The sequence below is a fragment of the Bubalus bubalis genome, chromosome 6 (genome assembly GCF_019923935.1).
Source record: "Bubalus bubalis isolate 160015118507 breed Murrah chromosome 6, NDDB_SH_1, whole genome shotgun sequence".
Classification (NCBI taxonomy): domain Eukaryota; kingdom Metazoa; phylum Chordata; class Mammalia; order Artiodactyla; family Bovidae; genus Bubalus; species Bubalus bubalis.
The window spans coordinates 106,305,543-106,330,886 of record NC_059162.1 but is presented as its reverse complement, the minus strand read 5'-3'; the positions used below and the strand labels follow the sequence as shown (position 1 = coordinate 106,330,886).

At 41.0% G+C, this 25,344-nt stretch overlaps 1 protein-coding gene across 20 annotated transcripts in view; it reads left to right on the top strand.

Annotated features, from left to right (window-relative positions):
* Positions 1-25,344, top strand: part of MACF1 (microtubule actin crosslinking factor 1) — a 338,009-nt gene that overhangs the window by 219,482 nt on the left and 93,183 nt on the right. For 17 of the 20 annotated variants that reach the window (XM_044945229.2, XM_044945221.2, XM_044945228.2 and 14 more), the window contains 16 exons: positions 1,123-1,356; positions 3,583-3,732; positions 4,656-4,889; positions 5,977-6,177; positions 7,644-8,162; positions 8,923-9,099; positions 9,355-9,478; positions 10,338-10,546; positions 10,926-11,243; positions 15,415-15,581; positions 16,849-17,005; positions 18,815-18,932; positions 21,898-21,960; positions 22,614-22,855; positions 23,672-23,801; positions 24,625-24,824. In XM_044945229.2, coding sequence (XP_044801164.2) covers positions 1,123-1,356; positions 3,583-3,732; positions 4,656-4,889; positions 5,977-6,177; positions 7,644-8,162; positions 8,923-9,099; positions 9,355-9,478; positions 10,338-10,546; positions 10,926-11,243; positions 15,415-15,581; positions 16,849-17,005; positions 18,815-18,932; positions 21,898-21,960; positions 22,614-22,855; positions 23,672-23,801; positions 24,625-24,824 — 3,243 coding nt within the window. The remainder of the gene's footprint in view (positions 1-1,122; positions 1,357-3,582; positions 3,733-4,655; positions 4,890-5,976; positions 6,178-7,643; positions 8,163-8,922; positions 9,100-9,354; positions 9,479-10,337; positions 10,547-10,925; positions 11,244-15,414; positions 15,582-16,848; positions 17,006-18,814; positions 18,933-21,897; positions 21,961-22,613; positions 22,856-23,671; positions 23,802-24,624; positions 24,825-25,344) is intronic. The other 3 variants (XM_006077541.4, XM_044945226.2, XM_044945215.2) reach the window with 2 other exon arrangements.

Here is a 25,344-nt window from a genome sequence, read left to right as displayed (position 1 = left end):
TGCCCCTCTTTATCTTGCAAGAGTTGACTTGCCTTCTTCTTTTGCACCCTTTAATCCAAATACACCGGTGGAGGAATGAGTAGCAGACTTTGTTCACTGACAAGAGTTTTGAAAGAAGCAAGGGTGAGAAAAATTCCTATGACATAGTATGAAATATAAGAACACAGAGCACCCCCTATATTGGTGTCCTTGCCTAGTTATGAATTATATGAATTCCATTATGGGAAGAGAGCCACGTCTAAGCCTCATTTTCCTAGTGAGTTTCCCGAATCCATGTGTTCACAGACAAAGGAAGTGTAGTCATATGATAAATATGCAAGTAGTTCTCCTACAAGCCCGCTTTGCAGGATTGCTGACTGCTCCCAATTTCAAAGTGATAGACATACAGATATCTTACTTGTTTTTATGGTTTTTCAATTGCATCCAGTATAACGTGGGTAATGATTACTAAAGTTTGTGAGACTATTGCATGCTTTTTAATTGTCTAAAAGCAGATAAATTTTAGTGTTTAGGCAGTTTTTTACTGCTTTATCTGACTGTAATCCTTTACAGTTTTAAAATGTATAACATGTTTAACATTTTCGTACAGTTTTAAATGTATAATATGTATAACTATTTAAAAGTCAAATTTTAGTGAGCCACTAAGAAATTGAATATTTTCTCATTTCTGGTTTACCAGTATCTCAGGGCTAGACAAATACAAATAGTTATTTGCACCTAATAAAATACAATTAGATCTATCTCAGACCAAAAATTCATGCTATACTTTCCAAAGTATAGCATTTTTTCACAGATACTTGGGATTAGCAGTGCTATAATTCTGTTAATATAAATAATGGAAAGTGTAGCGCATTTAGAAATCAGTGGTTGATTTAATTTATTGTTCCTTTAATTATAGTTAAAGGAAACCTAGCTATAATATGTGAGGACTCTGGAGAGGCCAGAAGTGAGAGAGACTTCCATTGTGGGTTGGCCCTAGAAATAATCAGTGTCGCTTTTAAAAATACAGGAAATTAACCTCTGTTTGATTATGTTGATTCTTTGATTAGAACCACCAGTTTCTGCTTCTGTAGAGAATTGGAAGTTTCTTTCCTCTTTTCTTCCTTTCCTCATCTCCCTTAGGACTTGAAACAGCCCATGGCTGAGAGGAAATCCCAACTGGATGCACTTGCCTTTGATATTCAGTTCTTGATCTCCGAGCACGCCCAGGACTTGTCTCCTCAGCAGAACCGGCAGATGCTGAGGCTTCTGAATGAATTGCAGAGGTCCTTCCAGGACCTTGTAGAAGAGACCACAGCTCAGGAGGATGCCTTGCGGGACCGTCTTCAACAGATGGAGCAGGCTGCCCAGGTCAAGGTCAGACTGAACCAGCGGCTCGGCTCAGTTGGTCCCTGGGATGTCCTCTGTCTTTGGGTTTTCTGGCCAGACTCCATCTGTCATGATTCCAGGAGCCTGCGTTTACCAATTTTGATTGGTCCAGGCGAGTTTGGTTCTGGTCCTGGAGACAGCTGTTTTGACTGTCTTTCTTGCTGTGTTTTTGGTTTTATGTATGCGTGTGAGAGAATATGTGTGTTTACGTGTGTATGCATGTGCAAGGTGTTTTCTTCTTAGTTAGACTTTACTGTACTGTGTCTCATTGTCTCTGACTTTCAAATGAGAATTTTATCCCCAGCCCGTATTTCCCCTACTCTCCCTCAGTATTCTTTTGAGGGCTGTTAGGAGCAGTTAGATACTCTGAGCTCTTGAGAAGAACAGTCCTGAAGTTAGTTTTATACTGGGGCTTTTCAGATGATAACAGTAAGATTCCTTGACCACCTTCAGACAGCTGACAAAAAGATTTTTATCAGAATCATATGAATTCTTTAGCTCCTTTGAAAATTATTATTTTCTGGCACCTTTCTTCACACTATTGTGTCTAGTGCTTATTCAGTTGTGGAAAACTGTGTGTAGAAGCACTGTTGATAAACTGCAGGAAGCCAGGAGACTAATCGTCTCCCCACCTTCTATCACAAGCCTCTTCTTGTAGAACTCAGCATAATTGCATGGTAACATCGTAACCTTAGAATACCAAGAATGATGCTTATGCCATTCTTCTGTATGAATAATAAATTGAAATTCACCAGAATAGTATTAGAATTGTTATCACCAGTAAAACTGTCTCAGTGTCTCTTTTATTAAATATTGTGCATAGTAGAATTGAGCTTTTGAGTCAGGCTTAAAGGATATTTAGTGGAGTCTGTATGTCCCTTGTTACTGCTTAGTTGTTTCAACTGTATTAAAATTGAAGTAAGACAGTAATGAAATATGATAGGTTACCTCTACATCTGGAAATTTGCAGTGTCCTCACTTGGATTTTATACAGCTTGGTGTAGCTTATGGATAATTAATGTAATAGCAAAGGTCTGGGCCACCTTAAGATACAGCCCACATCCAGGGTAGGCCCCTGAGCTGCAGAAGATGGTCCAGTTGCATGTGAACATTCTCTTTAAGCGTGTAATTAATTCCACGACATTTATTAACCTTGTTATTGTCAGAAATGCTCTCCTTCTCTCTATATTTGCCCTGAATGCATGTGTTTGTCTATGTGTTAACTTGTTTGCTTTGCTTTTTTCAGATTCAGTCTGCACCCATCCTAACCCATGAAGATCCCGTTTTACAGCTGAAGAGCTCTTAGGAGTTCTCTTCCAGAGCCTTTCTATTTGTCCTAAAGCTGGGGAGAGAGGGCCAATTTGGGCACCTGTTTGTAAGTGCAGGTGACTCAAAATGCCATCAGAAGGTAGAAACTGGTGGGAAAATGGTCTTAGAAGGATGATCAGGAGAACACATCATGCTCAATTGCTCAATCAGGTGCTTCAGTGTCATGTGACTGAGAGGTCTGGAAAAGGATCAGGCACAGAAGCAAATCCCTGCTCCCCTCGGACCGGCTTTTCTCTTGGCTATTGGTGTAGACACCTGAAGGACAGAGCCCATTGCTATTCTTAGGTACTTCCCTTCTTCTCAAAATAGCCAAGCCCCTCACGCCTGGCAAGTAATCATTCCATTTAATGGGTGTCTGCATTTGTGAGACATTTGATTTATATAAAGTCAGATTAATTATTAAGAAGCTCAATTAGCTTATGAATTATCCAGTTTCTTGATTTTTCCTCCTAGTCCAGTCCTTCTAATTTTCCATATTATGACTTCATATGTAGTGTATCATCCAGTTCTGATCCAGAAGTGATCAGAACCTATCATTTATTATCATACCCAGTATCATCTATGGATTTTAAGCATCTAGGCTCTCTCTGCTCCATTTCCATGGATAATAAGCAGTTTGGCAAAGGAGCTTCCAAACCAAAACCTCAGAGCATTCTCACCTGAAATCACTCCTAATTGTAATTCAGGCCATAGATCTAGACCAATAGACTGTCCAAATGAGGGGAACTTTCTGAATATGATTTCTGTGCCTTTTCCTGCTCTAGTCTCCCACCAACTTTTCCATCCTTGTGATATAACCTTCCTGTTTTACATTTCAGGGAGTTATCTTATATTTATAAAATAAGAATCATTAATTATCTCTTGGCCCCTTTGCATTTTAATTAGACCCTGCAGAAACAACAAAATACCTGTCACCAGAAACTGGAGGATCTTTGCAGCTGGGTGGGACAGGCAGAAAGAGCATTGGCTGGCCATCAAGGTAGAGCCACCCAGCAGGATCTCTCTGCTTTGCAGAAGAACCAAAGTGACCTGAAGGTCAGTAAGAGTTAACTCACTTTTTTCATTCCTTCAGCAGGTAGTTAGAAAGGCTTGCTATGTGCCAGGCCCAGTGTCTAGTGCCAGCAACATAATGGTTAAATATCCCTGCTCTCATGAAGCTTATAGTGTCATGGAAGAGACAGACTTTAAACAGATAATCACAAAAATGAACATATAATATATTCACTATTATATCTATAAAGGAAATGTTACATAAGAACATAGACCCAATCTTGGCTTATATTTCAGAAGATTCCTTTAAAGAAGTGTCACTTAAACTGAGAATCGAAGGATACATAGGGGTTGATGCATGAAGGGGTGGGAGGAGGAAGAAGACACGCCAGGCAGACGCCTGCACGTCAGTCTAAGGTGGAATTGCGATCAAGCACAGTACTTAAAAATTGGAAAAAAGCTAGTTTGACTGTACTGCAAAGAAGAAAAGGAAGATTAGTGAACAATAAGCCTGAGGAGGAGGCAGGACCCAGATCACGCTGGGTCTTGTAGGCTACATGAGGGTTCAGGAGTGATAACCCAGAGACTTACGAAGAACCAGCCAGGTCTCAACACTGTTAGAGTCCCATTGTCAGCTCTGCTTTACAGAAGAATGATCTCTTTGAGGATAAGTCATTGCAAAACAAAAATCGTATTTGTGGGCATTTTTCCTTTTATATCTTCACTAAATATCTTCTTAGAAATTTAAATTTTTCTTAAAAAATTAAATATTTTTAGAAGCTTCTTAATTTAAAAGCATTTAAAATTTTATTATCTGCATTGGTTTAGGCATAAACCTGAGCAAATTATAGTCAGGGACATATGTCCATTGCAGATAATGTCATTCTAGTCATTCCATCTTCGTGCTGTTGAGAGGTCTTAGAAGTGCTAAAGTTGAAACCTCTGCTATTCTGTTTTCGTGTGTTAAGGATTTACAGGATGATATTCAGAATCACGCCACCTCATTTGCCAGTGTTGTCAAAGACACTGAAGGGTTCCTGGAAGAGAACCAGACTAAATTGAGTCCCGATGAGTTGACAGCTCTCCAGGAGAAACTTCATCAGGCTAAGGAGCAGTATGAAGCTCTCCAGGAAAGGACAAAGCTGGCCCAGAAGGAGCTGGAGGAAGTGGTGACCTCAGCCTTACAGCAGGAGACTGAAAAGGTAACCAGACTGCTATGATGCTTGGTATTTTTCAAAAAAAAAAATTGGTACCTACACAAATAAAAGCTAATGGCCTTCCAGAGAACATAGGATTGAGGAAAAGGGCTCATTCAGGAGCTGATCTGTGAGTTGATATTTATTTTTATAAGAAACATTCTGAAGGACTTTAAGTCAGGAATAGTTGATAGAAAGTTCATATTCCAAATCACCATCACCATCATCATCATCTTTGGGGAAAAAGCACAGGGCATATTTTTCACATGAATCTAGACTGGTGATCTGAGGGTGCTAATGAAGACACCTGGGCAGTCTTAATGTGCCTCAAGTTCTCCTCAAACTGCCATTACAGTTTCAGTGGGAAATCATGGCACTGGGATAAACTTAAAAGAAGGTGAAGTCTCATGGTCTTCTGCACCCCACTTAGCACTGGCTAACTGAATTAGAGTTCTTTGTCTGGCTGTGAACTTGTACACTACTCAGGGCGGTAGAGAACGTGGAAAAGAAAAGTACGTTACCTGAAGATGAATTCTGAAATACATGTACATATCACTTAGCATAACCTCTTTTATTAGTAAAATACTTGATTCAGAAAACAGAATTTGAGAGGCAAGTTTCAGAATTCAGTGCTCTGCTTGGCAGAGGAAAGGATGGGAGTGGTCTGTGATTTCTTTAAGGACGAGCAGCCAGGTAATTGAGTGTAATTGTGTTATTTTTTATCCTACCAAGCTAGTGTGTAACTTCTGCATACCTAGCAAGAATTCTGTAAAACCTGGAGGGTTGCCAGGACAAGATCACCATTTAATAGGGCCTTTTCAAATCCTGGGATTCAAATCCTTTGTTAAAAGTGATGAGATATAGATCAAATTTAGGGATCATTTTAGTGATTATTTTTCAACAGAGTTAGAAAGAAGATGCTTGTTTTTCTTTGTGGGTGCAAAGACTGTTTATACCCAGCCTTAGAGTTTCTCTCTCTCTCTCTCTCTCTCTCTTTTTTTTGACCTAAACATCTTTCCCTTTACTTAACCTTTGGTTATATGGTAGATGAGTATTTAAGGCCTTCTCACTAGACTCCCCCTGTGGCTTTCAGAGTAAAGCAGCAAAGGAACTGGCAGAGAACAGGAGGAAGATCGATGCTCTCTTGGACTGGGTGACCTCAGTGGGATCATCAGAAGGACAGATGGAGCAGCTCTCAGGCAACCTGGAGAAAGGAGCCTTGGATACTACTGATGGTCACACTGGGCTGAATGAAGCCCCAGAGAAGCTGGACAAGCAGTGTGAAAAGTTGAAGGTGAGCATGTTAGCTTGTTCTCACAATGCTGGGTGAATCTCTCCTGCCCTGGGCAAGTCACCATAACCTCCTGCCCTAAATCCAGTGAGAACTTCTCAGTTCATATCTCTGATTTCTCAGCAGCCTTAACACCCTTGACCACTCCCCTGGAAATAGTTCCCCCCTTGTTTCCATAGCACTATCTTCCGTGGTAATTCTCCCTTTCCTCTGGCCAGCTTCTGAAACACACTGATGCACTTGCAAGTTGTAGCCTAGGTCTCATCTTAATCATTTAGAATATACTTTCCTTAGGTAATCTCATCCATCCATGACACTTCACTTCCTGTTACTAGTGATCTCCATGTATTTATTTGTCTTCAGCCCTAATGCCTGTCCTGAGTGTATAAATCCTTCTCTCTGCAGCTTGGAACCACAGGCACCTCAACCTGAGAAATGGACCTTCTCTTTTCTAAAGTACCTCTTCCCCAACGAACATGTTCTTCCTAAATCCCCACTCACTTGCCTGGACTAAAATATCACCCTAGATTCCTTCCCCCACCTCCCTCTCCCACTTGAATCAGTCATCAAATCCCGTGCTTCTTATATCTCTCAAAGACATCACACTTTTTATCTCCATCGAGGTATTATTGCAGTTCAGACTACTATCAGCTTTCCCTTGTGTTACAGTAGCTTCAAGAACACTTCCTAAGCACCCACTGTCTTCTGTTAGCCTCGGCAAGAACATTTTAGGAACAAAGCAACCACAACTGTCCTCAAAGAACTTATGTTCCCTTTCTTAAACAGAAAAAAGTTCCACATGCCCACATGTAAACAGAGCACACACAAAGTGCAGACTACCTGTACTGTCTGTACCATGCAGAAAGACAGTTTATTCTTACTAATATGCAAATTGCTTATCTGAAAAACTAGTTTCCCAAGGTATTTTCTAGTAGGAACGCTCTTCAAGGATATATGAGTGACATGTTTCACAGCTTAGCATTTGCAGATGACCTGTTTTATGCTGTCACATGTATGACTTGTGAAGACTGTTCACTCCTTCCATCAGTGTGGGTGGTTTTAGTTGGCCACTTGTACCGTCTCTTTGACCTGGGGTAGTTTAGTGAAGAGACTCCAGTTCTAGTCAGTTTGTCCCATGATTATCTACATGGCCTCTGTTAAGACATACAACACCTTTTTGGCATTCACTCATCTCCTCTTTGATACGGGAATTCTGTAGTCCACCTGCACTGCAGATGGTGGCGCAAGGCAGATGAGATAACACGCGGTCGCCGTCAGATCCTCGGTAAATCAGTTCACCTGGGATTAGCATATGGCATAATACCTAGCAATTCAGAGAGACTGGTGATATCTGAGCAGCTGGAAAAGTGGCCTATTGAGATCTCTCCCTACTTCCGGCTGTAGACATAACCAAGTCATTGTGGTATCCCTACTGATAGTCCTTTGTTTGGGGGGATATTTTTTGCCAGGCTCGTCACCAAGAACTGCTGTCTCAGCAGCAGAATTTCATCCTGGCTACGCAGTCAGCCCAGGCCTTCCTGGACCAGCACGGCCACAGCCTCACACCCGAGGAACAACAGCTGCTGCAAGAGAAGCTCGGAGAGCTGAAGGAGCAGTATGCGACTTCCCTGGCCCAGTCGGAGGCAGAACTGAAGCAGGTGCAAACACTGCGGGACGAGCTGCAGAAGTTTCTGCAGGACCATCGAGAGTTTGAGAACTGGCTGGAACGATCTGAGAAAGAGCTGGAGAGCATGCATCAGGGAGGCAGCAGCCCCGAGGCCCTTCCCGCCCTGCTGAAGCGGCAGGGGAGCTTCTCAGAGGATGTCATTTCCCACAAAGGAGACCTGCGATTTGTGACTATCTCGGGACAGAAGGTCTTGGACACAGGAAACAGCCTCGATGATGGCAGGGAAGCATCAGCAACTGGAACCTTAGTGAAGGCCAAGCTGAAAGACGCGACAGAAAGATACAGCACTCTCCATGCAGAGGTATGGGCGAGACATCTGGCGGCCCCCTGGTGCAGCAGTCAATGGTAGCCTTCACACAACCGTGGGTGGTTTCTGCAGCTTACAGTAAGAACCTCAGGACACAGTGAGCAAGTGGACTTGCAGAACGTCTTTATGAGCCTCTGGGGGAAAAAAAAAATGTGGAAGCCCAGGGGCTTATGCTCGACCTGAGCTAGGGGTATGTCTCACTCCAGTGGTGAAGGTGGGAGTGATCGCCTCCCTGTATTTTGACCAGCAGGCGTGGACTCCCAAGAGACAGAGCACAGGGAAACTTAAACCAAATATATAGTCTTCATTCCTGGACAGAACATTCAGGGTAAAGCTTCATCTTCCGCCCTATCAAAGAACTTCCTTTAGCTCCTAAGATACAGAATCCACTTAGTTCTTTTTACCTGTCTTATGTTTTTGCCAACATCTTTAATGCTCCCAAAGGGAAAATGTTTTGTACCTTTGAGCCCCACCTTTGCCTGCAGCTTGATGTGTATTTCATCGGTAGCCTGTCATACAACTCACTGTGTCTTCCCCGGTATATAGTAAAGTTGGGGTGGATAGTATGGGTCAAACAATCAGGACCCACTTGTAGAAAATGGTTGCTCCCGTCTACCTGGGAGGCTCACCTGTCCTTACCTGCAGTCACAGTCAGGTCCCTGGAGCACAGGCAGGCCTCTTTGGACTTACCTGGGAGGCTGCTGCCCCTGGCCTGACCTGCTTTGGTCTGCTTTCCCTTCTTTCTCTGGCACAGTGTACACACCTGGGCGCTCACCTGAACACGCTGCTAGGCCAGTATCAGCAGTTTCAGAGCAGCGCCGACAGCCTGCAGGCCTGGATGAAAGCTTGCGAGGCCAGTGTGAAGAAGCTCCTCTCAGACACAGTTGCCTCTGACCCAGGGGTCCTGCAACAGCAGTTTGCAACCACAAAGGTGAGCCGGGGCACGGGCTCTTGTTCCACACAGCTCAGAGCGCCCCCAAAGCAAAGCAAGTGCTTGCAGAGGTGAAAGGCAGGGGTCGGGATGCCTTGGACAATATCTGATTCCTGAACACTATATTCTGACATCTGTGGCTGTGGATAAGCAGAATTATTCTACATAGCTGCCCAGTAGCTCTCGATCCCTAGAAACCAGCTTTGATTACTTCACTCTAAAGGTTTTCTTTTGTCCTTTTTCATGGACAAGCAGCAGTTGCAGGAGGAATTGGCTGAGCACCAAGTACCTGTAGAAAAACTCCAAAAAGTAGCTCACGACCTCATGGAAATTGAAGGGGAGCCAGCCCCAGACCGCAAGCATGTTCAAGAAACTACAGGTATGAAACAGCAATGGCCAAAGCGCTCGCCTGCCACCAAGTGTTTCCCTCTGTTCTGTGGTATCTCACACTGTTGCGTACAAGCATCTGTGCTGCTGGCGAGGAGCTGCGGCTCCAGCCACAAAGAGCTAACCCTCTAATGAACTTGAATCTCACACCATAGGAGGCCTTCGTGGCCTGGCTTCACCCCTTTTTCTGCAGACACTCACCTTCCTACCACACCCGACTTCCTTCCTTTCCCAAATGAGCTAGTCATTTCCTCGTTGCTTTCCCCCTGAAGTTTGTCCTGTTTCTTAACTGCTAACATTTATCACGGAGAAGGCGATGGCACCCCACTCCAGTACTCTTGCCTGGAAAATCTCATGGACGAGTGCTTACTGTACATGATGAAATCTTGCTCCTGCTTCTAGATGTAACCAGGAAGTTACTTCCTTGGTAAACTCCTGACCCCACCCCCACCCCCATCCCCAAGAAGTAAAAGATAAATAACTTTTCCTTCTGGCTTCTCTAGTACAGTACTCCTAGTACCAATATAGCACTTGTGATTTTATTTTTATGGTTAATTGATATGCCTTCCACTACCTACGCTCTCTTTTAGAGTTTTAAGGTTTGTGGAAGACAGGGACTTTATCATCATAATCTTTAGTCCTCAGCACTGAGCACAATTTTTGGCACTTAGTAGGTGCTAAATATACAATGCTTATTGAGTTTGGTTCAAATAGTGATGTATTTAAGCTTAGTCTGTTTGCCTTGATGTCCGTTGTTATAATAACTAACGTGTACAGTTTAAATACATTTTTTAAAAAGTGCAACAGAAAAATTGTCTCCACTTTTTCTTGTCATGGCCTTGATTTTCCAGATTCCATACTCAGCCATTTCCAACACCTCTCCAGCAGCCTGGCGGAGCGCTCTGCTCTGCTGCAGAAGGCAATTGCCCAGTCTCAGAGTGTCCAGGAAAGCCTGGACGGCTTGTTGCAGTCCATCAGAGAAGTGGAAAATAGCCTGGAAGAGGAGCAGGTGGTGTCGCTGTCATCAGGGGTCGTCCAGGAAGCCCTGGCCACTAACATGGTGAGACTCGTGCCCCAGGAGTCAGCAGAGAGGGTATATTTGCCACCTACCATAGTGGCATCGTTTTGGTAAAGTATCAGGAAAAGAATGTATTTCCATGAATATTCTAATAGACTTAGAGATGATGGCTAATCAAAGCAATGGTATGTCCGCTCAATTTCCAAACCATTGGTAAACTTGAGGGAGAGTGGTAATAGCAAAGTCATCAGTGGCCTGGGGTGGAGAAGAAAGAGTATCGATGATGTTCTGAAGGTTCAGTTGCAATCCTTCAAGCCTCTTTGAGGAGGTGAGCATGTAGTTACTAGAAGTTTATTAGTCTGTGGCTCAGATGTCCCAGAATAAGTGAGCCAGGAGCTGACAGATATGCTCTTGATGACAGAAATTGAAGCAGGACATTGCTCGGCAGAAGAGCAGCTTGGAGGCCACCCGTGATATGGTGACCCAATTCATGGAGACAGCAGACAGCACCACGGCCGCTGTGCTGCAGGGCAAACTGGCTGAGGTGAGCCAGCGCTTCGAACAGCTCTGTCTACAGCAGCAAGAAAAGGAGAGCTCCCTAAAGAAGCTTCTGCCTCAGGCAGAGATGTTTGAACATCTCTCTGAGAAGCTGCAGCAATTCATGGAAAACAAAAGTCGGCTGCTGGCCTCTGGGAATCAGCCAGATCAGGATATTGCACATTTCTTCCAACAGATCCAGGTGAGACTTTATCTGCCAGATTGGTGGAATAAAGGGGAAGGAAGGGCAAGGAAAAACAAATGTTAACTGAGCACATGTTAGTCAGTATACTGGAAACTTGACCTGTACTGTCTAAAAGAATTCTCACAGCTATCCTGTAAACTTCATATTGTTTGTTCAGTTTTAAAAAACACAGCCTAGCTTTATTTTTCACTCATAGCATGTGTTCAGCCCAGATCAGCAGGGATACTTAGCTCACCATAATCACTCAGTCTTTCAAGTTGATGGAAACTTCATCCTGACATATGTTTTCATGATTACTACTGCAAGGGGAAGATCAGATCAGATCAGTCACTCAGTCGTGTCCGACTCTTTGCGACCCCGTGAGGCGCAGCACGCCAGGCCTCCCTGTCCATCACCAACTCCCAGAGTTCACTGAGACTCACGTCCATCGAGTCCGTGATGCCATCCAGCCATCTCCTCCTCTGTCGTCCCCTTCTCCTCCCACCCCCAATCCCTCCCAGCATCAGAGTCTTTTCCAATGAGTCAACTCTTTGCATGAGGTGGCCAAAGTACTGGAGTTTCAGAGCACATACCATATCCATTTACATTTTATTAGTCAAAGCAAGTTTCACACGATCATACCTGAACTTTCAAAGTGGGTAGAGAAGTGTAATCCTACCATACAGCTAGTAGGCAGAGCTGAAAATACTACCTTCCACAGATACAGATGTGTATCTAGGAGTAGAATTGCTGGATCACAGTATATGCCTGTACTTAATTTGATCAAGTAGTGGCTAACTTGAGCTCCAGAACGGCTGCAGCTGCCCACCTACCACCTGTGGTACCTTAGCGTTGCCATATGCCCACATCACTACCTTGGGTTTATCCAGCTATGTAACCTTTTCCATACTGTACTGTGAGCTCATTGTTTTGTTTGGTTTGCTCTCCTCACTTTTTGCTTTTTGTTTTGAAATTTTTTCAACTTCTAGAAAAGTAAAAGGAATAGTACAATAAACACTGCATACTTTTCATCTCGATCTACCAATTGCTGTTTTCTTTCTCTTTATAAATGTATAAAAGAGTGTCATTATGGGGTCCCCTATTCATTATCATTATTGTTCTTTTTTATATTCAAGCAATGTCCCGTTTTTGGTCAATGAGAGCCCCTTTAGGCTGTCTCCTGGGGTCTGTCTGACATGTCCCCACCAGTATATTAGTACTGTCTTACTTTGTGGCGCAGTGTGTCATGTCACCTTGTAATTTCCCTGTCCCATACCTGAAATCACCCCTTTCTCCAAGGAAGCCTATTTTTACTGGAGAATTATATTTAGACATCAAAATCCAGATACTGCATGAGCCACCAGGATGCTATTGCTTCTAGGTCCTTTCAGTGGGTAGGATTAGGAAATCTTTCTCTCTCTCTTTTTTTGCGATCTGTTTTTATTTTGTTTTTAATTTTTTAATTGAAATATAGTTGATTTGCAACGTTGTGCCAGTCTCGGCTACACAGCAGAGTGACTTGGTTATAGACGTTCCTTTTTTAATATCTATTACGGCTTATCACAGGAATGGAATATAGTTCCCTGCGCTGCACAGTGGGGCCTTGTTGCCTCTCCATCCTACATGTGATAGTTCGCATCTGCTAATCCCAGGCTCCCAGGCCTTCCCTCCCCCACCTCACGTCCCCTTGGCAACCACAAGTCTGTTCTCTGTGTCTGTGAGTCTTTTCTGTTTTGTAGGTAAGTTCATTTGTGCCATATTTTCTCAGTTTGTCTTTTGTCTTTCCTTAGGATGTTTTTTGGTCATGTAAAATTTTTTGTTAAATTTTTACACAGTAGATTTTATCAGTTTTTTTTAAATTGAAATAATATAGTTGATATACAATATTATGTTAGTTTCAAGTGTTCAACATAGTGGCTCAACATTTCAATACAGTATGAAATGATTACCATGATAGGGCTAGTAAACATCTGTCCCCACTCAGAGTTATTGCAGTGCTATTGACCATATTCCTTATGCTATATGTTCTATCCCTGTGATTTAAATTTATTTTATTACTAGAAGTTTATGCCTCTTAATTCTCTTCATCTGTTTCTGCCATTCTCCCACCCTTCTTCCCTCTAACAACCACCTGTTTGTATTTATGAATCTGTTTTCATTTTTGTTTGTTCCCTTGTTTTGTTTTTGAGATTTCACATATAAATGAGATCAACAGTATTTGTCTCTCTCCGTCCGCTTTATTTCCTTTAGCATCATACACTCTAGATATATCCATGTTGTCACAAATGGCAAGATTGCATGCTTTTTGTGGCTGAGTAACATTCCTCTGAGTGTGTTTGTGTGTGTGTATCACATCTTCTTTATCCATGTATACCCTGGGCTTTCTGTAGTGTTCCGTTGCTGTATATGTCTGTGTGTGTGTGTGCGCCAGTACCATAGTGTTTTGATGACTTTGTAGTACAGTTGTAGTAACTTCATAGTATAGTTTGAGACTAGAGGTATCACTCTTTCATTGAAGATGTATTTTTAGTCATGGTTTGAAAGCCTTTTGCCATATTCAGGTTATGATGAACTGTACCTACACGGTTTCTTTTTTTCTCCTCTGTTTTTAAAATTCTAATACTTTAACAATTCAAGTTTATTCTGAAGTATATATGAAGTATGAATTCAAGTTTATGTTTTCCCAAAGTTCTATCTAGTTGTTCCCCATGTCATTTATTTGAAAAATCTGTATTTACTCCAGTAATTTGAGAATCTGTCTTTATCACATACAAAATGTCATATGTATTCAAGTCTGTTTCTTGATTTTCTATTCTATTTCACTGGTCTTTCTGTTAACATTCTAGAGGATTTATGGTATGTTTTACTATCTGGTAAGGCTGATCTCCCCCATTTTTTTCTTTTTTAGGATTTTTCATAGCTATAATTGTACATTTATTTTTCCATGTGAACACTTGAATCAACTTTATCAGTCTTAGAGAAAAATATTGGTCACATTTTATTTGGGTCACATTACTTCACTTATTCACAGCATGTATGTGCATACGTACACACATACACATACACACATCTTTATGGACATTTTTCCATTTTTACAGGTCGGCTTTCATGTCATTCAGACATGTTTTAAAGTTTTATTTGTAAAGGTTCTGTACATTTCTTATTAGTTGATTCCTAAAATTGTACCTTTTATGCTGCTATTGTATTATTCTTGATTTTAGTATGTTGAGTTTATATTCTTCTCCCTTCTTGGATTACTTCACTTTTCAATCTGGTTATATTGTTGATTCTCTGAGATTTTACAAATATACTTTCATGTAATCTGCAAATATAGTTTTACCTCTTCTTTTCAAATTATTATGCCACAAAATGTTTTTTCTTACCCAATTGCATTGGCCAATATCTTCAATACAGTGTTAAATAACAGTAAAGAGTTTATTTACCTGTTTTAAAGAATAGACAGACTATGAAAGCTTAGAGAAGTTTAATAGCTTAAGATCATAGACTAGTAAGTGACACAGCCATGATTGAATTGCACATCTTTTCTACACCAGAAACTTATATTCTTTTTATTCTGTCATGCTGCCTCTGGATTCTTCAAAGATTTGTTTAAAGGAGACGAGGCTTCTTTCTAATTTCCAGCCACTCTCAAATGGATTGGAGAAATCCTACATATTTTATGTTTTGATCTAGCAGTCAACACAGTAAAATGCTCGATTCTTGTTCCTTCTTTTTCTTTTTTTCAATGTTTTTATTTTTGACTGTCCTAGGGCTTCAGTGCTGCGTGTGGGCTTTCTCTACTTGCAGCAAGTGAGGGCCACTCTCTAGTTGCAGTGCATGGGTTTCTCACTGTGCCGTCTTCTCTTGTTGAGAGCATGGGTCCTAGGGTGCACAGGCTTAGTAGTTGCAATTGTCAAGAGCTCTAGAGCACAGGCTCAGTAGTTGTGGCACATGGGCTTAGTTGCCCTTGGGCATGTGGAATCTTCCCAAATCAGGGATCAAACCCATGCCTCCTGCATTGGCAAGTGATTCCCAGCCACTGGACCACCAGGGAAGTCCTTGTTCCCTCTTTTTCTACAGATTAGAGAGAACGTGTCCCAGCTTTAATCTAGATACCTTTCATTCTTTTAGAGTCTTAAGTATTTATAAAGATCAGAGGACTGAATACATTTCCTTGTTTGCTTGACAGGAGCTCAATTTGGAAATGGAAGACCAACAGGAGAATCTGGATACTCTTGAGCACCTAGTCACTGACCTGAGCTCCTGTGGCTTTGCTCTGGACCTGTCCCAGCACCAATACAGGGTGCAGAACCTCAAAAAGGACTTCACAGAGCTACAGAAGACAATTAAAGAAAGGTGAGTTTTCATATGTGTGTCAGTGTCATGGAGCTAATTTGTTCTTGCTGTTGAGTGAAATGACTTCTCCTTTACCAGCAAAGATAGCATCAAAATTCTGATACTGAGCTGTAAAGGATTGGAAAATGCCTCTTTAAGACAAAGCTACTCGGTCTACGTAATACTTAGTGGTCTTTCTGTTAGTAAATAGTGAGTTCCTTCTCAGTAATGGGGCTCACTTCCCCCTCTGTACAAGGGAAAGCCCAAGTCACATGGACCAAACAGAACAAATCTGAGACAGCAAGAAGGATTGTGGTAGTATTAGAAATAATGAGGAAAAAATGGAAGAGAGTTCACAGATGTAATTAGAGGTTATTTGGCACTCACATTGCTGGTTTTGACCACATTTCAGTTGCTATGATGGAGGAGTTTCTGGATTCTTCTTTGAAGGCAAACATGGGAATGTGTGACAGAGGTGGCTGATTTCAGGTTATTGGCTCACTGTTGAAAAGCTGTAATTCCCTCCTCAGAAAGCCTCATGTGGGTTTAAAGTTTGATAAGACTTTTCTTGGTTTAGCTATAAATATCTCGATTTGGCAGAGGACTGCCTTAGTGACTAGAGGAAAGCAGTTGCTCAAATCACCACTGTGAGCAGCAGGTTATTTAGTGCAGGCGAAGGGGATAGGACACAGGCCAAGCAGGTTTTGTCTTTCTTTCCCTCTGCGGAGGGCCTTTAGCTATATGAAGAACCAGGATCTCTGGTCTGAAGTCTAACAGATGTGACCATTTCCAAAACTTAATTTCAAAATTGAATTCTTTCTCCTTGATTTATTTGACTCATGGGTGTGCTTAGCTTAACTTCTCTGAGCCTTTGTTTTGGCAACTTCCTTGCTAAAGGAATTAGCATGTGAATTGGGCCTTAAAAGAGTCAAAGACCTAAAAAGTAGCAGAGCTGGACTTGAGATCCAAAGCCTGCATTCTTTCCATTGTATCACAGTACCTAAATAGCAGGCTGCCTTTAGTTTTTCTCACTTTCACTTTAGCCTCGAGTAAGATTGAAGACTCCTTTCCCCAGAAATGTCCAAACAAGGGCAACAGATTCCTCAGTTTGACGCTCTCCTGCATAACATGTGGTTGTTGAGCCAGAGCTGCCATGGAAAAGATTATGAGATGGGAAGGCCCTGTTAGGAAGCTGATGCCTCGAGCCCTAGGATGAACCTAGTTTTAGTTCAAGTTGACTTCTTTACAAAGCTTCGTCTGGCAAGTAACAAAATGTCTCCCTTGACAGAGAGGAAGATGCGTCATCTTGCCAGGAGCAATTAGATGAATTCCGGAAGCTGGTTAGGACTTTCCAGAAATGGCTGAAGGAAACTGAAGGGAATATTCCACCTGCAGAGACTTTCATGAGTACTAAAGAGCTGGAAAAGCAGATTGAACACCTGAAGGTAGGTGAACAAAAGGATCTCCAGGAGTTGGGCTAGACAGCAGTTTGGAAGCTTGTATGTACTCATTTCAATCTGTGGTGGGGGAGTGGTGTGAGAAACCCAAGTTATCCATCTGTATCAGAACAGCAGTGCCTCCATGCTCTTCATGTGAGTTCCGCCTACCCCTGTCCAAGCACTGAGCACCAAAACATTCCTATTAAAAAAAAAAAAAATCTGGGAATGATATCTATAAAGTTTCAGCTCTTTAGGGGGATGACTGTCATGCTGTGGTAAGTCATAGGAAAGATGGTCATCAGAGTCCAGTCTTGAGAAACTTACACTCTCATCGTGTGTTTGAGAATTAGACAGTTATATGGGAGCAAGTGACTAGACATGTGATCACAAAATTGAGAGAATTTCTCCATAACTAATTAAGGGAAAGTTAGAGTCAGTTGGTGGGAAGATACCGACAAGGGTATAGTACCCACCTTTCTCCCATCTGCTGCAAAGTCTCTTCTCTGCTATCTTGATTCATTGTTATCCAGCTCTATTTGCACCTCTGATGTGTTTCTTATTTGTATTGAAACCAGCCTCCACCTAACTCTCATGCATTTGTCCTTATTTTCTTAGTAAAACAGAGTTTGATTGTTTTCACAGAGAGGATGCTAGGAGCATTTGCTGTGGAGAGTTCCCTAGGACAGAGGTCCCCTGATTTCTTGGTTCATGGTGCCCTCTATGTTTCAAGACATTTTTCATGGCACCTCAAGGCCAGAAAAAACAAAACCTAAAAAACCTCACTTGCTAAGTGGTCAGAACCAAACAGCTTAACAGTAGTTGTTCACATGGTGTCCAACAGATGTCACTGTTTTTCGCTCAAAAATTTAAAATATCCTATGAGTCAGTGCACAGTTTGAGAACTGTGGCTCTTTGGAATCAAGAGTGACTAATAAAAGAACTGACAAGGTTAAGTTTGAAGTTCGGCACATGAGCTTGCCAGATGTTCATGGCTCTGTGTCTTTCTCTGCTGCTGCTCTGCAGCTTTAAGTCAAAAGCAAACTATGTAGGAATTCAGTGCGGAGGAAGGGGTTGAAGCCTAGTCCTTTCTGGGAAAGGAGTAAAATTCTACTTCTATAGCAGGCAGTTCACAGCTTAGAGACTACATTACCAGACACTTTTGTCTTAGCGCAGATGTCATTGTATCGTAATGGCTTTCTGTGATGGTTAGAGCTCTGACTTCAAACCCAATATAAAGTTCCCCTGAAAATGCAAAGTGTAGTCTATGATTCTGTGTATTTTTCTACATCTCAGTATCTAGCACCTCATCTTACCTTCCAACAGCATTTCCTTTTTGTTCTTTACATGCATAGTGTTCCCTTTGTCCACCTGGCAAACTCTTTATCTTAATGCCAAGCTTTCCTCCTTTCAGGCAGTTAGATGTGTCTCTTTTTGTGTGCTTAGAGTCTAGTGGCTCTCCATATTTCTGTAACATCATTTATTGCATTATAATGGATAATCTGAGCTGTTGGTTTAGGAACTGTGTCACAATCCTATTTTGTATCCCCAGCGTTTGGCATGATGCCTGGTGTATAATAAATGCTCAAAAACAAAATTTTTTTTGCTTGATAAATGCATGAATGAATGAGAAGGTCTTGAGTCTTCCAGGATCTCATTCTCCTTGGCTAGCTAAATCAAGTTCTTGAAATGACTGAATAAGTGAAAATGGTTACTTAATGCTTATCAAAACTTTGGGGAGTTTATATAGAACAGGTGCCCATAATTATGAGGAAAAGCCTCCAAATATTACATTCTGCTATTTTGTTCTTTAAACAGGGTCTCCTAGATGACTGGACAAGTAAGGGGACTTTGGTAGAGGAAATCAATTGTAAAGGTACTTCTTTAGAAAATCTCATCATGGAGATCACAGCACCTGATTCTCAAGCCAAGACTGGTGAGTGCAGGCTCTTGAAAAAGTATTGAATAAACATCATTCTTTCCTTTGGCCTTTGATGATGACCCCTTGTTTAATGAAAGTTAGAATCAAGGTTGGATATGAGAACAAAGGAGGCTTCACAAAGGAGGCAGTCTTCCCCCTCAACCTGATCTGTTTTCCCTTTTGCTTTGTAACATTGCTCCATTTTACAGAATCTCTTCCCATGATGGGAGAAAGTAAAGGGACTAGTTGGCCCACATAGAACTGACAAATGAACATGGAAGGATTAAAATAGGATTTTCCATCTTGAGGAATTTCCCTCTTCTAAATATGTGAATAGCGTGGCTATTGATTAACTTTAAATTGGGGTCAGCGGTATAAGCAACTTGGGAGAGGCTAGGTTTTTGGGAATCAGCATTGATACACCAGAAACTGGCATACTTATTGGAAGTACATACAAAGAGTGTGCCCAGATGTATGAATAGTCTCTGCCTACAAATTAAGTCTTTCAGACAAATGCATCCTGAGCTCACAGTCACTTGCTGGTTGTTAACTGGGATCTCCTAGATTTTATTACCAGACTGTGTTAATGCACTTCCATAGTCCCTTAAATAGTAAGAGCGAAGTTTGCTTTCTTTTTTCCCCCTGAGAATGGCTAGGTTCCTTTTGTATCCTAAAGTTTTAAAGATGTCTTGGAATAACCTAGAAGTGACAGCATTTCAGAGAATTGGTGACTTTTATTTTCTAACACTTAAACTTCTAAGTTCAGTGACTTTTGTGACATCACCCAGCAAACTTTTTCTATAAAGGGCTGTAAATATTTTAGGCTCGTGGGCCATATAGTCTCTGTCACACTATATGTCTTTGCCATTGTAGCACAAAAGCAGTCATAAACAATATATAAATGAATGGGTGTGGCTATGTTCCAATAAAACTTTGTATACAGAAACAGGTGGAGGGACAGATTTGCTGGTGAACTAACGCTTTCTGACTCCTGAAATGGATCAGTGATTGTTCAAACTCTTTTACTTGCATCTATTTAAAAATTAAATCTCCTATAGAACTATACTCTATAAAACAAATAAAAATATTTTGGTGGCATAAATTTCCCTTATAAGTGAATTTATAGCATTTATATATTATGATATCCATCAATTCATCAATGAATATTGAGGTTATCTTAGTAAATATAGAAATTTGAAGGAAAGAAAAGAATGTTTGAATGACTGCTTCATTATTTGATTATTTCTCCATTTTTTTCTTGGTTGCACTGTATCAAAAAAATACATTTCACACAGATAAATAGCTGCAAATGATGGCAAAAGTTTTTAAAAGTTCACTTTACTATATGAAGTGTTGAGTTCTGCTTTATTACACAGTTCTACCTGATGAGAGCCTGCTTTGAGCCTTTTTATCATTTTATGTAATACACATGTGCTATAGATGTTTTTCTTTGTATATGAGTGGACATGTGTCAGATTGAATATTTTAAAGAGTTAGAGAAGAACTACAATTTTTCCCATCAGTGACCCTCAGAAAGGAGTTAAATGTATGCACAGAGGTGCAGGAGCTCCTTTATTCTCCCCAAAAAGCAGCATAATTGACTCTATCTACTGGGTTAATGTGGTGTTCACCATGATAGAACGTGCATGTTTTCCTGCCATTTCTAAGTACTTAGAAATATATGCTGAATCTTAAAGGTAAACCAAACATTTACAGAGTCCCTAAAGCTCCTTTTTAGTTATTTTGAAAACCAGTGTGAAGATCACTACCCTGAGTGCTTTTAAAGTTCTCTTCCATCTTTGAAAATGCATGAATGTTCTGGTTCCTTACGTTTGTGAGCTCTTTTGGCTTCATAAAGTGCTTTCACATCCACTGCCTCACTACCTCTCACCTGTAACCCCATGAAAGCTGACAAGATTATCTTCATATCCCAGAGAAGATACTGAAGTCTGTCCACAGATTAAGGCTCACGTACTGAGTTAGTGACAGTCTTGTCTAGACTGTCTTCTTCAAATTACTATTCCAGTTTCTTTTTAGCCATCACCACACTGGAGTGGAATCTGATCTTTGTGTTTGATCTATTTTTTAATTGAAAATACAATAATTTTAACATTTAAAAATTTTGCAATCACTGTTTTCTAATATAACCTCACACATAACTTTTTCCACAGTGAAATTAGTACATGTGAGAGTCTTAGTCAGCTCTTGGAATGTTGTTACATTATGTCATGACTGTTCTTCACATTTCTTTATAATCTTTGTAATTGCATGATCTGGTTTTTACTTACTTGGGATACTCCTGAAACGTAAGGAATCAACTTGGAGAGAATATAGGTCAAATTGTGGTAATTAGAAACAGAACCAACGACCCTAAACAGAATTTATGGGAATGTTTATGAGCCAGATTTATTGGTACTTAGAATTTCTGTTTTCTGGTGGGGGAAGGGGAGCAGAAAGTCATGGGAAAAAAAAAAAAGGGAATCTTTTGAAACAATATAAGAAGGGCTCGCTTTTATGTCTTTACTAAAAGAATGCTGCTTTTTATGTCCTTAATTGTACTTACTGTTTATTTTTATTATGGTGAACAACATTGATGTTAAAGTCGAACCTTTTTGGCTATATTATAAATCCTCATTCCAAAGTATGTCAGATATTAGTCTCAAGACTTAGTCACTCTGTTAATACTTGCTTCACAAAATTAGGGCAGAGTCCAAAGAATTCAAATTGGAGATTTAAGGGAATCTGGATTTCCTCTAGAAAGGATTAGTAATCCTTACTGCTAAGGAGCTGAATCACCCCTAGTGACACCGTTGCCTGGCAGCTAAAATGATTTGTCTCTTTCCATGAGTATGTTGTCTTGTGCTGTGTTAACTTCCTGATACCTGAGCTTACAGTGAGTGCCAAAGAATAAACTCGGTGCCTGTATGTATTCCTAACACGTTTTGTCTCGCCCTGTTTGTCTCTCTGTCCTTCTGCTCAGGTTCCATACTGCCCTCTGTAGGAAGCTCTGTAGGCAGTGTAAACGGATACCACACCTGCAAAGGTGAGAAAGCCATTTCAACAGCGCCTCTTTGTTGGGTGTGTTAGGACACTGTTCATGTTTGCATCTGTGTATGTTTCCATATGTGTGGAAAGACTGCTGCTAGGATGGGTTGTAAGCGTGAGAATCTGGGGAGAAGTAGCCGTGATGCCTCTTTGTTGCTAGCTAAAGGCTAAACCGATTGGCAGCCAGTGAAATAAAGGTACAAGCAAATAAACTGGACCACTAGATAAGACCAATAGGGAAAGACTTGGAAGAAAATGTATGCAAATCTTTGAATTATAAAGAAGTTATACTAGAGGTGGTCTAATCTAGCCCTGAGACTCCCCACCAAGTTTTCTTTGTAGTTTAAAGAAGTAGAAGAATGCCTCATATCCTTCACTCCCTTTACTTTCTCTGCTCCTGTGTTTACTTAGTATTTTATTATTTTATTTATACATGTGAGTATGTCATGCCAGAATCAGAAAGCAGGTTAGTGAGAGCTCTTTTGCCTTTTGTTTGTAAACAGGAACTTTTATGTGATTTAGCAGGAAGATAATCTCTAGTTCACTAGAAAGAGTAGGAGAGATACTTAATCCTGATGAATAATTTAGTGAGGAACCAGTGGGGATACTTGAGAGCTATTCCCAGTCTGATTTCTGTTTCTGTGATGCTAGATCTGACGGAAATCCAGTGTGACATGTCAGATGTAAACTTGAAATATGAGAAACTTGGGGGCGTGCTTCGGGAACGGCAGGAAAGCCTTCAGGCTGTCCTGAGCAGAATGCAAGAAGTTCAGAAGGAGGCAAGTTCGGTGCTGCAGTGGCTGGAATCAAAAGAGGAAGTCCTGAAAGGCATGGACACCTCTTCCTCTCCAACCAAGACAGAGACAGTGAGAGCCCAGGCTGAGTCTAACAAGGTACTGTGTTCACAATAGCTGCATCTCAATACTAAGAGGAAAGGGCTGTTGTACTAGTGTTCCTGCCTGAGCCCAGGGGCCTGAGAAGGAGACCTGGCCAACCACCCAGTCATGATGAGCAGAGTGTTTGATTTTCAAATGCTCAAATGCCTAAATTCTCCCAGAGAATTTTCTTGCCTATGAAATTAGAAATTGTTACAAATCAGATTGAGAAACAAAACCAGATCTGTTTGCAGAAGGAGAATAAGGACAATAGCCCTCCTCAGAAGCATCAGTTCAGAAAATGGGATCTCATTTTCTATGTGATGGTATAGCCAAAACATCCCATCAAAGCACAATTTAGAGGGATCTAAACTGCCATGATTGCAGTTCATTCTTAAGATTGACATGTAGGACTAGAGAAAATGGTGGAAGAAATAAGACCATGTAAAAAATTTGGTAAACAATTTTCTCCCCAAATTTGAATATTCCCTTTGAGCCTAGAATATCAACTTTTACAACTGCATAAGCATCACTGTTATCATCATCATGATCAGGATCAATTCCTGACACTTTTAGTTTATAGGGATTAGTTATTTTCTTATAGTTACTAATGTATGTTACATAAAAGGAATTCAGATCTTGCCATCTGGCTTTTCCTTTTAAGTAAAAATTCAAGCAGAAAGGTTAGGTATCTTAAAGTCATGAAACAAGTCATGGAGAGAATCAGAAGTTGAGCCTGTAATTGCTGCCCCATCTTTCCATCATTTCCTCTACACTCCAAGCTTTGTTTCCTGTCCAGAAATCTCATGGTGTGTGTGATGTTCTTTCTCCTAGGCCTTCCTGGCTGAATTGGAACAGAATTCTCCAAAAGTCCAAAATGTAAAGGAAGCCCTGGCTGAATTACTGATAACATATCCCAACTCACAAGAAGCAGAAAACTGGAAGAAAATGCAAGAGGAGCTCAGTATGTTATCACAGGGGTGTTACAAATTCACTAAATTGCTTGTCCTCAAACAAATATAGGCTTTCAGCACATCCAGTAAACAAGAATTATTTTTTGTTAATTGTCATAAGCCAGCAAGAAGGGCAGGTAGGGTTAGAGAATGAACCTGATCATGGAAAAAATTCAGAGATTCCACTCAAGGTGTCAGAAGTTTGGCTTCTTTGGGCAAGTCAAACTGACAGTCTTTCTGTGACAAAGAGAGCATTGATGATAAAAATTAAAAACAGGAAATAACCTAAACATTCAATGAAGGAGTTAGATAAATTATGCTGTACTCGTGGAGAAGAAAATGGCAACCCACTCCAGTATTCTTGCCTGGAAAATCCCATGGACAGAGGAGCCTGATGGGCTACAGTCCACTGGGATCACAAAGAGCTGGACATGACTGAGCTGCTAACACATACTCACACATGCTATACTCATACTAGGAACTATAAATGATGTAGGTGAATGTGTACTGGTATGAAAAAATTACTGGCATGAATAATGTCCTGTTCTTAATTAGTAAGTTTAAAAACAGCTTATAAAATAATATATATGTTGCATAAGGTATTTTACATGTGTTGTGTACGTATGTACTTCTCTGAAGTTTTATCCCATGGGTAGTTTCATATAACCACCACCATAGTCATGAATCAAAACTGTTTGTGACTTTAGTTAAAATTAAATGCAGGTTATTTTTAACTTAAATAATGCTCCAGGGGTCATTTCCTGTAGAATATTAGGGACCAGGCTAGTGGCTGACGAGGATAAAGGAATCCATTCTCTCATTTCCTCTCTACAGATTCCCGATGGGAAAGGGCCACCGAGGTGACAATGGCTCGGCAAAGGCAGCTGGAGGAATCTGCAAGTCATCTGGCCTGCTTCCAGGCTGCAGAATCCCAGCTCCGGCCCTGGCTGATGGAGAAAGAGCTGATGATGGGGGTGCTGGGCCCCCTGTCTATTGACCCCAACATGCTGAACGCACAAAAGCAACAGGTCCAGGTGAGCAGTTCCTGACAGCTTTCAAGCCAAGAACTCAGAGGCACACGAACCTGGGTTTGAATGCTGCTCTCAACAGATAGATTCACATGACCCTGGACAAGTCATTTAACCTCTCGAAGTCTCTACTTCCTCACTTTAAATGAGATGCTTGTATGGTCTTTATCATGGTGCCTATCAAATAGCAAATGTTCAATAACTGTATTTTTGATATTGTTGACCGAGACAGTAAGATGAGCAGATGGTAGAATGGGCACTTCTGACTAAATGTTAGAATCATATTTTACTTTCAATCCCCAGTGGTAGTGATTCACATTACTTCATGCAGGGTTTTATATCTGCTGGCTTTACTTAAAGATTTTCTGCTGATCAGACCTCAGGACCTGAGATCCTGAGGATCTGTGAGCTGTAGGTTGGTCCCCTTATGTCACATCTCACATCTGTGAGATTTAGGTTGGTCCCGTATGTCATTTCTGATGAAATCCTGCCTAGAACATTTCCTTGTTCTGTATCCTTCCCTAAA